The sequence below is a fragment of the Hippopotamus amphibius genome, chromosome 11 (assembly GCF_030028045.1).
Source record: "Hippopotamus amphibius kiboko isolate mHipAmp2 chromosome 11, mHipAmp2.hap2, whole genome shotgun sequence".
NCBI classification, from domain to species: domain Eukaryota; kingdom Metazoa; phylum Chordata; class Mammalia; order Artiodactyla; family Hippopotamidae; genus Hippopotamus; species Hippopotamus amphibius.
In genome coordinates this window covers 55237495-55250181 of record NC_080196.1, presented here as the reverse complement: position 1 = coordinate 55250181, position 12687 = coordinate 55237495, and the positions used below count along the sequence as shown (strand labels likewise).

Below are 12687 nucleotides of genomic sequence, written 5' to 3'. Positions count from 1 at the left end.
AGGACAACTCCTGCAATAAAGTACCAGGTCCAAAATGTCCATGGTGTGGAGGTTGAGAGGCTCTGTTTAACCCTCTCTGTTCCATAGGCCAGCTAGACATCCAGGGTCTCCTACCACTTTCATGGTTGTGCACAAGCCCTCAGTCTACCAGATTGAATCATCCCTTCCTGTCAAATGTTCCACTTGCTCCCAAAAAGCACTACACCATCTCCCAGGAGATGGGAGTTGAAACCACACCTGATGGGAATAACCTTGAACAGGGGAGTCCCTGTCCAAAGTCTCCACCCTTCTTAGGCAAAGGATAATCCTGATTCAGAAGCCCGGATCTCCACAAGTATCATCATGCAAAAGGATCTATTCACGTGGAAGATAATTGTGTACAGTTAAAATTTTTTATTTTATTAAGAAACTTTCTGGGGTTTTTGAACATTAGACTTTTTTTATTTTTCACAGAATTACTTCACAGAGATTCTAAAACTTATTAGCTTAGAACTGTATAATAATTTTTTAATATTTTAATTATCTTTAATGAACTACTTTTCATTTACAATTTCATTAGTTGTCTGTGCTACATTTGCTTGGTTTAGTTGTGTAAAATGAGAACTTACTCCTTCTATTGAAATTTATTTTATGAACTTTATATGCTATTATATTCTTTCAAAAAGCAAATCTCTCTATATGAGGGAAGCCAGCAATTTGGAGACAGTAATAGGTTGGGATATTTCCCCAAACTGAAGTCTTCGGCCCAACTTGATAGAAGTCCACACAGTGCTGCAGTTGCTTCTGCTTGTGATACCAGCGAGTAGTAGTTTGGGAGTGAATAACTCAGAAGGGAAGGGGCAGGAGGATAGTGTTGGCAGGGCCAACTAGCACTGCCCATTGTAGACTTTCAGAACTCAGGCTCCATGGATGCAGCTCCAGCCCATCATTCAGTGAAGGAGACCTGCTGAACACTTTGTACTCAGCGGTACCAATTGGCACACTTACTAAATGAAGAGGAAAATCTGACGCCTCTAAAACATGTGAGGTCCCCAGATGCCACCTGTTTTCTCCAGCTTTTTCAACAACAAAGATACACTCATATCCCACAATAAATATAAAAATTCTCAATTTGTATGAGTTTGTTAAAGATTACTACATGGCATGTTTGATGGAAAGATAATGTTTATTAATGTACTATGAAGTGCTTTTGCTCCCACAACTTAAAGACCTTTGTTATTAAGTCTCTAATATTCTCAAGAATAATTTAAAATACTTAGCAAAAACTAAAAAAATAAAAAATAAAATAGAATACTTAGGATATAGAATCTTACCTGTAGGGTCTCAATGGCAAAGTAACCTGGAAGAGAAAAACTGTTCCTCTCTTCCCATCTTAGGGAGACTAGATGAGAATCACCTAAACTGGGAAGGTGCATAGCTTGGGAGGGGTGCTGTGGAGGTGGAAGAGTGCAGGGTGTAGAAATTTTAAAAATAAACAACAACTACAACAATAGATCTGGGTGGGAGTCAGGATCGAGAGATTGCCAAGCATTATCCTCAGGGCAAACAGAAGACCACAAGAATCTTTACAAATGTTCAGTTAGCTTAAAAGGCAGCAAGGAATAAGATGAGAATAAGGTTTTTTGTTTTAGTATAAAGGGTTTTTTTTAAAATAATGAATTATAGTACAATTAAAGTTTAAAATTATATGCAATTTCTTATATTTAAAAAGGATAACCAACAAGGACCTACTGTATAGCACAAGGAACTCTGCTGTATGTCATGTGGCAGCCTGGATGCAAGGGGAGTCTGGGGGAAAACGGATACATGTATATGTATATGTAAGGCTGAATTGCTCTGCAGTGCACCTGAAACTATCACAACATTGTTAATTGGCTATACTCCAATATAAAATAAAAGGCTAAAAAAAATAAAAATTATATGCAATTCTTTAATGAAGTTATTCTACTTCATGAAATAAAACTGAGGTAACAATATTTTAAATAATCTAATTTGCATTCTAAAAATGTTTTAAATCACAGGTAATGAAAACCAGAATAAAATCAGTAGACAACTAGTTATAGAGTTAGATAAATAGATCATTAGTTATGACTTATGCTTTATGCTGACATATGTGGTTTTTTACATCCATATGACACTTACACCAAAAGAAAAAAGTACTTAGGTATAAAGCTAGAAAACTATACATAGGATCTGTACCCTGAAAATTAGGAAATGCTGATAAAATAAATAAAAGGAAGCCTAATGAATTGAAAGGCATACCAGATTCATGAATCTGAAGATTCAACATAAAAAAGATCTTAACATAAATGAGATCAGATACCAATTTTTCCAAAATTGATCTATATATTTAATGAAATTCCTATCAAAATCTCAGCAAGGATTTTTGTAGACATAGATATACTTATTCCAAAATTTATAAGGAAAGAAAAAAGACTTAAAGTATCTAAAACAATTAAAGAAAAACCGATGTGTAAGGAGTCGCTGTACTTGAGGTTAAAGGTTAATATTTAGCTACATTAATCAAGATAGTTGTCATTGGCAGGGGAGTAGACACATAGATCAATGGAGCAAAAGAGAAGAACCAAAAACTGACTTATACAAATACGTCCAGCTGATTTTGGACAAAGGCACAAATGGAATTCAGTGGAGAAAGAACAGCTTTTGTTAACAAATTGTGCGGAAGCAATGAACATCCACAGGAGGAAATAAATATAAGAAACTAGACCTAAATTTAACATCTTATATAAAAATTAATTCAAAATTGGTTATTGACAAACATAAAATGAATATTCATAAAAAATATTTAGAAAAATATTGGAAGAAAATCCTTAGAACCTAGAACTAGATGAAGAGTTTTCAGGTGACACCAAAAGCATAACTCATAAAAGAAAAAATTAATAAATTGGATTTCTTATCAACATAACTTTAAGAAGTTTTAAAAATTAAAAACATTTACTCTGAGAAAGTCTCTCTTAAGGTGAAAAGACAAGGTACAGCCTGGGAAAATCCATCTGCAAACCACTCATGTGACAAATGCTTTTTATTTAGAATATATAAAAAAAAACTCCCCAAACTTAACAGTTAAAAAGAAAAAAAGAACCCAATTAAAAATACAGGCAAAATATGTGAACTGACATTTCACTGAGGAGGAATATTCAGATGACAAACAAGCACATGAAAACAATGTACATCATTAACATCTAAAGATATGCAAATTAAAACCACAATCACAATCAGAATGACTGAAATAAAACATAGTGATGATGCCAAATGTTGATGAAGATATAGAGAAACTGGATCACTCATGCACTACTGGTGGAAATATATAAAAATAGAGCCACCCAGGAAAATAGTCTGGTGTCTTCTTATAAAATTAAATATAAACTCATTTACAACACAGAATTGCATGCTTGAGCATTTATCCCAGAAAAATAAAAACTTACATTTAATATTTATTAATTATAATTAATCTATAGTTATTTCATAATAAAATGATTTTTTTTAAATTGTTGAATGTGAAATAAAGATCTTAACAAATAAAATTAAATAATAATAATTATTATTATATCAAATATATATATAACACTATGTCTGACACCATTCTAAGCACTTTACATATATTAACCTATTTAATCCTCATATGAACTCTATAATGTTGATTAAATAAACCTAATTTAAGGATTAGGAAGTAAAAACAGGGAAATGGATGTGAATAAAACTCAAATCCAAGTTTAAGGAGAATTTTCTGTGAGTAACCAATGGAAAAAGACACAAAAGAGAAGACATACCCATAGCTATTAATATTTAAATCAGCTTATTAAAATATTAAAAATAAAGTACAAAGAGCCTGAATAAATATTTAAATATGACAGCAAAAACATGTAGTATTATGTTATATGTAAAAAATAACAAAAAGCAAAGGAAACCACGAACAAGATGAAAAGACAACCCTCAGAATGGGAGAAAATATTTGCAAACAAAGCAATGGACAAAGGATTAATCTCCAAAATATACAAGCAGCTCATGCAGCTCAATATCAAAAAAACAAACAATGCAATCAAAACATAGGCAGAAGACCTAAATAGACATTTCTCCAAAGAAGACATGCAGATGGCCAACAAACATGTGAAAAGATGCTCAATGTCAATAATCATTAGAGAAATGCAAATAAAAACCACAATGAGGTATTACTTCACATTGATCAGAATGGCCATCATCACAAAATCTGGAAACAACAAATGTTGGAGAGGGTGTGGAGAAAAGGGAAATCTCCTGCACTGTTGGTGGGAATGTAAGTTGGTACAGCCACTATGGAAAACAGTTTGGATGTTCCTTAAAAAACTAAAAATAGAACTACCATATGATCCAGTAATCCCACTACTGGGCATATACCCAGAGAAAACCATAATCCCAAAAGAAACATGTACCATAATGTTCATTGCAGCACTATTTACAATAGCCAGGACATGGAAGCAACCTAAATGCCCATCAACAAATGAATGGATAAAGTAGATGTGGCATATATATACAATGGAATATTCCTCAGCTATAAAAAGGAATGAGATGGAGCTATATGTAATGAGGTGGATAGACCTAGAGTGTGTCATACAGAGTGAAGTAAGTCAGAAAGAGAAAGACAAATATTGTATGCTAACTCACATATATGGAATCTAAAAATGGTACTGATGAACTCAGTGACAAGACAAGAACAAGGACACAGATGCAGAGAATGGACTGGAGAACTCGAGGTTTGGGGGGGCAGGGGGTGAAGGGGAAGCTGAGATGAAGTGAGAGAGTAGCATAGACATATATATACTACCAACTGTACAATAGATAGCCAGTGGGAAGTTGTTGTATAACAAAGGGAGTTCAACGCGAGGATGGAAGATGCCTTAGAGAACTGGGACGGGGAGGGTGGGGGGGAGTTGAGGGAGGGTGGGGGGGAGTCAAGGGAGGGAGGGAATATGGAGATATGAGTATAAAAACAGATGATTGAACTTGCTGTACCCCCCCAAAAATTAATTAATTAATTTTAAAAAATCTACAAACAATAAATGCTGGAGAGGGTGTGGAGAAAAGGGAACCCTCCTGCACTGTTGATGGGAATGTAAACTGATACAGCCACTATGGAGAACAGTATGGAAGTGCCTTACAAAACTAAAAATAGAACTACCATATGACCCAGAAATCCCACTGCTGGGCATATACCCAGAGAAAACCATAATTCAAAAAGACACATGCACCCCAATGCTCATTGAAGCACTATTTACAATAACCAGGACGTGGAAGCAACCTAAATTTCCATCGACAGATAAATGGATAAAGATGTGGTACATACATACAATGGAATATTACTCATCCATAAAAAGGAATGAAATTGGGTCATTTGTAGTGATGTGGATGGATCTAGAGTCTGTCATATGGAGTGAAGTAAGGCAGAAAGAGAAAAACAAATACCATACATTAACACATATGTATGGAATATAGAAAAATGGTACTGATGAACCTATCAGCAGGGCAAGAATAGAGGCGCAGATGTAGAGAATGGACTTGTGGACACAGAGTGAGAAGGGGAGGGTGGGACGAACCGAGAGAGTAGCATTGACATATACACACTACCATGTGTAAAACAGATAGCTAGTGGGAAGCTGCTTGGTGTTCCATGATGACCTAAAGGGGCAGGATGGAGGGTGGGGGGGAGGCTCAAGAGGAAGGGGATATTTGTAAACATATAGCTAATTCACTTTGTTGTACAGCAGAAACTAACACAACATTTTAAAGCAATTATACTCCAATAAAGATGTTAAAAAATAAAATAAATAAAAAATAACAAAAAGCAATAAGGACAGAATACAGTTTTCAAGACTTAAATGGCAAAAGCAGAAACAATCAGAATCATTTCGGAGATTTAGTAGCCAAGAGCACAGATTTAATAAATTTAAAAAAAAGGATTTGTTCCTGCCTCTGCCATTTTCCTTGGTAGATTTCCATTTCCTCTTTTGTAATACTTCTTTTATGGGGCTCAAATGAAGATGATGTGAAGTTATGTCCATAAAATGCTTAGCATGGGAGCTGTAACACAAACCCTCAACAAATGGTAGTTATGATTACTTCATAAGATGAAATATACTATTCAATAAAGGTTTAATCTCAATAGCAATAAAAATATAAGTAAAAATTACAGTAAATATCATTTTGTCCTTTTGAATGGCATAAATTTTTAAAAATGAAAATACTCAACTTCATTATTAGTGCAGAAAGATACATTATGACTCCTTCCTGAGTGCAATTTTCTAGGATTCATTAAAAAAAATCTATACAATCTTCAATAACAGTTCTAGGATTCTATTCTTAAAACGAATATTGAAAGATCAGACCAAGCTTTAGTTATAATATATTCAAAGAAATCTTGTGTATACAGTTAAAAATGGGAAACAATATTGTAAATGTATGAAAATATATATCCACAGAACAAGGAATGTAAGGCAGTATAACAAAAAATTATCAGTAGTTTTCTCTTGACTAGGAATTTTCTTTATATTTTTGTTGTTTTCCATGTCTTACATTGAGCATTTTCATTTTATATTAAAAAATAATACTTAAAATAATTTATTCAGAGCATATCTGGGCTGTGAACTTAAGAAACAAGTAGAACTGAGCCTTAAAGTTATAAATATATAGTCATAAAGCCATGTGAAAAGGACTTACAAGGAGAATGCTTGGTTAAATAAATATAGTAAAACCCTTGCAGTGAAATACTATAGAGACATAGTATTGATTATAAAAATGTATATATATTAGAGATGAACAATGTCAACAACATACTGCCAGAAAAGAAAAGTAAATTACAGACCATGTATATAGTATGGTCAATATTCATCATATCATAATTTTTCCAGCTAGATACAGAAATAGATAAATCTATAGATACAGATGGAGAAAAAGTTACAAACACAGATTCAGCTACTGATTTAGATCAAGATGTAGACAGACACAGATATATAAATATGTAGATATAGCTGTATAGCTTTAGGAAACAAAATTTGAACAATAAAATTGCTTGAGGGATGTAAGCTTATGGGTGCATGAGTTCCATTTCATGTTTGCCTTTTTTCATAACTTCTAACATTCTCTACAAGGAACATAGATATTTTTATCAAATAAGTATTTAAAAAGAAATATGTACAATACATTATTTTTCTCAAAGAGGAATTATCAACTAAGTAATACATTGGAAGGAGTTGTGGTTAAAGTGTCACCGAGGAGACAAGATGAGAATTGGGTATAAAAGAATGGAGAAATAAAAGTTTCCCAGCAAGTCAATGGAAATTATCCCAAGATAAAGCAGAGACACAGGATAAGTATGGCATAATGTGGAAAGGTGAGAGGTTAATGGCCTGGAGTGTCTGAAATTTGGATTACTTTGAATGTGATATGAGAAGTATTCCTATAATGAAGGTTGGGAATCAAGTCATTAAAGACCTTGAATGTCCCCTGAGGAGAACACTGATAAACTCCACCTGACCTTGAGATTGGAGGAGTTCCCCTTCCTCAGATTCTCCCAACAAACACCACACCCCATCAGAAACCACATTAGTGTTTTCCCATGACAGGAGTTAACAGTCTCGATCCCCTCAGTCTCTTAAAGTGTTGTTCTGCAAAGTATGAAACACACGATTCATTTACACTCTCTTATTATAGATATGCATGTTGGTAGGACATAAATTATGATATAATAGGAATAACTACAAAACCTAAAAAACACTGATTCTAAGAATTTAGATTCTAATCACTTAGCTAAAATGAAGAACATTAAGGAATAGAGGTTTGTATGTAATTATCTAGGGATATCACAAGCTGTCTCAGAGCTTGAGAAACTCAGTGAGGTGTACCTGTCCAAAATCCCAGACCAGATCACTGTTCTCACTTCATCTAATTCTAAAGATCATGCTAGTGTCATTAAGGATACATGATTTCTGAAAATCAATCCATCCTGTCCCAGGGTCATTGCAGGAGGTTGTTTGCTCAGTCAAACTTGGCACTGTTCTATCAGGTTGTTTTGACGATGAAAATAAGTCCTGAAACCTTGTGGTGAATTTGTTCCCAGACAGGATTCACAGAGCTATTTCCTAGTGTTTCAGCTGACCCCTCCCACCCACCACTTCCATAGACCTCTTCCCAGATAGCTAAAGATTCTGAAAACTCACATCTTATGCCAAAGTTATTTCTGCTTTATGAAAAACAAATGAGACACTTGCTCCCAGATTTGCTTGGTCTTGATCCCATAAATGATGGGATTCAGCATAGGTGGAGCCAGCATGCACACATTAGCCAACAAGACGTGGATATAAGGTGGAATGTGGCAGCCAAACCTCTGAGTAAGGATTGTGAAGATTCCAGGCCCATAAAAAAGGATGATGACGCAGATATGGGAGCCGCATGTGTTGAGAGCTTTGTGACGAGTATCTTGGGAAGGGATGCAGAAGGCAGCACAGAGAATCAGAACATAGGAAACAGAAATTAGCACAACATCCAACACCACTGTTAACATCAGGATAGAAAACCCATACCAGATGTTCACTTGAATGTCATTACAAGCATATTTGGCCAAGCCAATGTGTTCACAATAGATGTGTGGAATAATGTTGTTCTGGCAGGAAGTCAATCTTTTCAAAAGAAATATTATGGGAAAGAGTGTACAAAAGCTTCTCAAAAAGACAGTCACACTGATTTTCCCAATCAGTGTGTATGTAAGAATAGTGGTGTATCTCAGTGGGTAGCATATGGCAATGTAGCGGTCAAATGCCATCACCAGCAAGATCCCTGACTCAGACGTGAAAGTGCAGTGGATGATGAAGAATTGAGTGATGCAGCAATCCAGGGAGATGTCCCCAGCATGGAACCAGAAGATGGCCAAGGCCTGCAGTACTGTGCATGTGGAGAGGACAAGGTCTGCTCCAGCCATCATGCAAAGGAAGAGGTACATGGGTTCATGGAGGCTGTGCTTTGTGACAATGATAAAGATGAGCAGGCTGTTCCCAAGCGGGGCAATGACAGAGGAAATGAAGAAGGGGATGGAAATCCACAAATGCTGGACCTCTAGGCCAGGGATGCCCAGCAAGTTGAAGATAGTGTGGCTCACAACAGTATGATTTAAGGCAGTCACACCTGAAGCAGATGGAGAGGAAAATACACATTCATTTTAATATATTATAACAGGAATTATACAAACACACTTTGTGAAGACACTCAGAGCCTTTGGAATATCTCACACTCTCCATCTTCTTTGAACATGCAAGTCATAGGAAATAGGCAAAGGTGAAAGGATATTGTCTGTGCCCCAATGAGTGATAGCCAATTACACTTACCTGCAACTAATCAAAGTAAGAGATGTTACTGTATGTATTTCTCTTTCAAAGAGAAAATTTAAGTACATGGAAGAAATGAGTATGCGTGTCTGGGAAAGCTCTAAAAAGATGATACTTGAACTTGACTAGTTTTGTAAAATGAGAAGTGAAAAGAGAAGGGAAGCAGCATAAGAAAATGTGAATATACAGATCAATGCAACAGGTGTTCATGAAATGTTTCCAGCATAGAGTGATAGGATAGGGAGAGCCTAAGAGATATTGCAGGAAGGTTTTCCTGACTGTGAAGGGCCTTGACCTCAACTTCACACTTAGACATCATTCTTTATATAGGGGGCAGTCACCAGACATCTTGAAGCCAGTAGTTACAACTATCACGCTAGATTAATTGCCTGTGGAAGTTTATTGGAATGGTTATTGACTGAAGAGACTGGATGCTAAAAGGCCAGTCATGTTCCAGGAATTGAATGAATCTGAACACAGTATAGTCACAAAGGAATTAAACAAATATTTACTGAGCATTGTCTTATGCCAGGGATTGTAGCAAGCATGTTGCATGTGGCAAGTTATATATTCTCCATTTAGGGAACAGACATCCATTCTGGGAAGTGCATATTACTTCTTTTACGTGTGAGGAAAGTGAGACTCAGAGAAAATGAATCACTGCCAAATTTCACAACCAATAATTGATGGAAATTAGTTTGAATCTTTCTGATTTCAACACATACAGTCTGCTTACTTGTAAAGGGTGTAGTGAAAGGTGAGAGGTGAGAGGTAAGAGGTAACATAGGTAGGGTTTCTGTGGCTTAGATGAGTCACCCCTCATGCTCACAACTTATGGAGCTAAGCTTAGACATAACTGAAGTTGGAAAAAGAAAGGATTTATGGCTGGAGCGCAGGGGATTGCAGGACTCGATATTTGGAAGATTCTTTTGCTGAAAGAAACTGAGGTGATTGCATCAGTTAATTCCTAGCCATTTATTAGATTTCTTCTCATTATTTACCATGCTTCAGTAACCTCCATCCAGATATGTGCTCGCAACCTCCCTTCCCAGACCCACCCTCCACATCTGCTATAACCAATCAGATCTGTGCCTCTGGTCTTTACCATTTTTGTCCACAAATATCAATAGTCTTCAAGAGTCCTGTCACCGCTGGCCTATATGGGACATAACACTGGCCCTGTCCTTACCTTGATTCTGGAACCACCCCAACCACAGATGTCAAATTCACTCACCAACCTTAGGCTGAGACTAGAGGAACAGACAGACAGGAGATCTGTAATAAAAGTCAGTTTGTGAAGGGTCAGGAAGGAGTAGGGCTGTTTATTCTCCTTTGTGGAGCCCTTGAGGGAAGCATTTACAGCAGGACACCAGGGACAGAACTGTCTCGACAACCCTTGCCCTCATGCCAAGTGGCTAAATCTCTAAAATCATTGTCCGTCTCCCACCCTTCCTTCCGATTCTCATTCTTGCTTTTCTCAGGTTGTTCTGATACAAAAGCCTTAACCACCTTATCAAGCCTTGCTACAGGCCCATTTTCGTTAATGTGAAACCTATTTTCAACAGAAATATAAATACTTATAATTCATATTTACAAATGATTTTTAAAGTTTTGCTCCTCATGAAAAGGATTATGTTAAAGTTATATTCATTCCCTGAGTTTTCATAAGTTTCAATTTTGAGAGTCATGAATAATAATGTTTAACTGTTACCTAAGGGAATATAAATGTGCATGCTTAACAATTCAGAGAAGAGATGTGTCTTGATTACCTTGGACATTTATATTTTATTTCTCTGCCTCCTTTAGCTGCATTTAAAATTTTTCAATTTACATTAATTTTCAGTTTATTTGTGATGTACCCAGGCATAGCTCTCTTTGTTTCTATTCTCTTTGAGGTTCACTGAGTTTTTGAATCTGTAAATTTATTAATTTTACCTAATTTGCAAAATTTCTCTAATTATTACTTTCAAAATTTTGTTTCTGTCTCACTCTCTGTTTCATTTTATTTGGGGATGCCAACTACAAATGTGTTAGATCTTTTGATATGGTTTCATCAATATCTGAGAATCTTTTCATTTTCTTCTCACTCTTCTTCAGTTGGATAATTCTATTAATAAATCTTAAGGTTAATTACTAGAAGTTTAATTACCTTGGTCAAAGAGTAACTGCATTTGTAGTTTCATTAGATACTGAAGATTCCCTCTGTAGTGACTGCACCATTTTTAATTGTTACTAGCAATGTATGAGTGTCTTTTTTTCTCATAATCTTTCTAGCAGAGTATGTTGTCAAGCTTTTGAACATTGGTCAACCTGACAGTTTACCAAATGTGGTTGACCATCTGCAAAAATGGCTGCCAATCATTCTTCTGTCTGCTGTACACATGTCACCACCTACTTGAGGGGCAGCCTATTCTCTAGCTCCTTGAATACAAGATGGCCTTGTGACTTTCTCTGACCAACAGAATAGGTTTGAAGTGATGTTGTGTGAATTCCAGGGCATATGGGCTTTGCAGCATCAATTTTGCCTTCTTGGAGGCCAGTAGCTATTCAGAGAGCTTAAGATAGACAAATGAATAAAAGATCATATGGACAGAGATCCCAATGAGATCAAGTCACAACAGCTGACAACCATAAAGGCAAAGGTTGTCATAAAGCTTCTGCTTTATTCACTTTTCTTTACACTCTAAAGCTGAACTGTTCTTGGCATACTGTAGGCACACAATAAACATTTGCTGAATGAAACGTGATTGAATGAATAAACTGGTATATGAATGATATAATTATGTGACTTCCATTGCCTGGTGTAACTTTTAAGGTGCTTGGGTACCCTGAAGTCTAGTGATTCCCCAATAAGAGTCTAGTTGAGATTCAGAATGTTTGATTGGTATTGGATGATGCTGGGGACGAGATTTTGGACCCTCTCAGTACTGAATTTCAGGAGGAGTTTCTTAAGAATTCATATCTCAGCATGGTAACTAAGGCAGTTATACATGTTGCTGCAGGCTACTTTTACAGCAATATTAACCATTTCATCTATCATAACTATTCCTCACATAAAGTAACTAAATTTTTTACAATAAATAATTATTTTACAATTAGATAAGTTTTAAAATTATCTGTGATTCTTTTTGAAGTTATTCTATTTCTTGAAATAAAATCAAGGTAACAATGTTTAGAGTAAAAGAAAATTGCCTTCTGTAAATGATTTATTTCAAATTGAAGATAATGGAAACCAAAATAAAATCAATTGACAACTAGTAATAGATTTAGATAAATAGGTCACTAATTATGAGCTATGTTTCATGCTGACATATGC

At 35.6% G+C, this 12687-nt stretch overlaps 1 protein-coding gene across 1 annotated transcript; it reads right to left on the bottom strand.

Moving 5' to 3' along the window:
- Positions 1–8224: 8224 nt before the first annotated feature.
- LOC130830905 (olfactory receptor 52B4-like) lies at positions 8225–11542 on the bottom strand. Its single transcript, XM_057698201.1, has 2 exons — positions 11521–11542; positions 8225–9171 (listed from the first exon to the last, which is right to left on the bottom strand). The coding sequence occupies exons 1-2, from the start codon at positions 11540–11542 to the stop codon at positions 8225–8227; spliced, it is 969 nt and encodes a 322-aa protein (XP_057554184.1).
- Positions 11543–12687: the final 1145 nt, after the last annotated feature.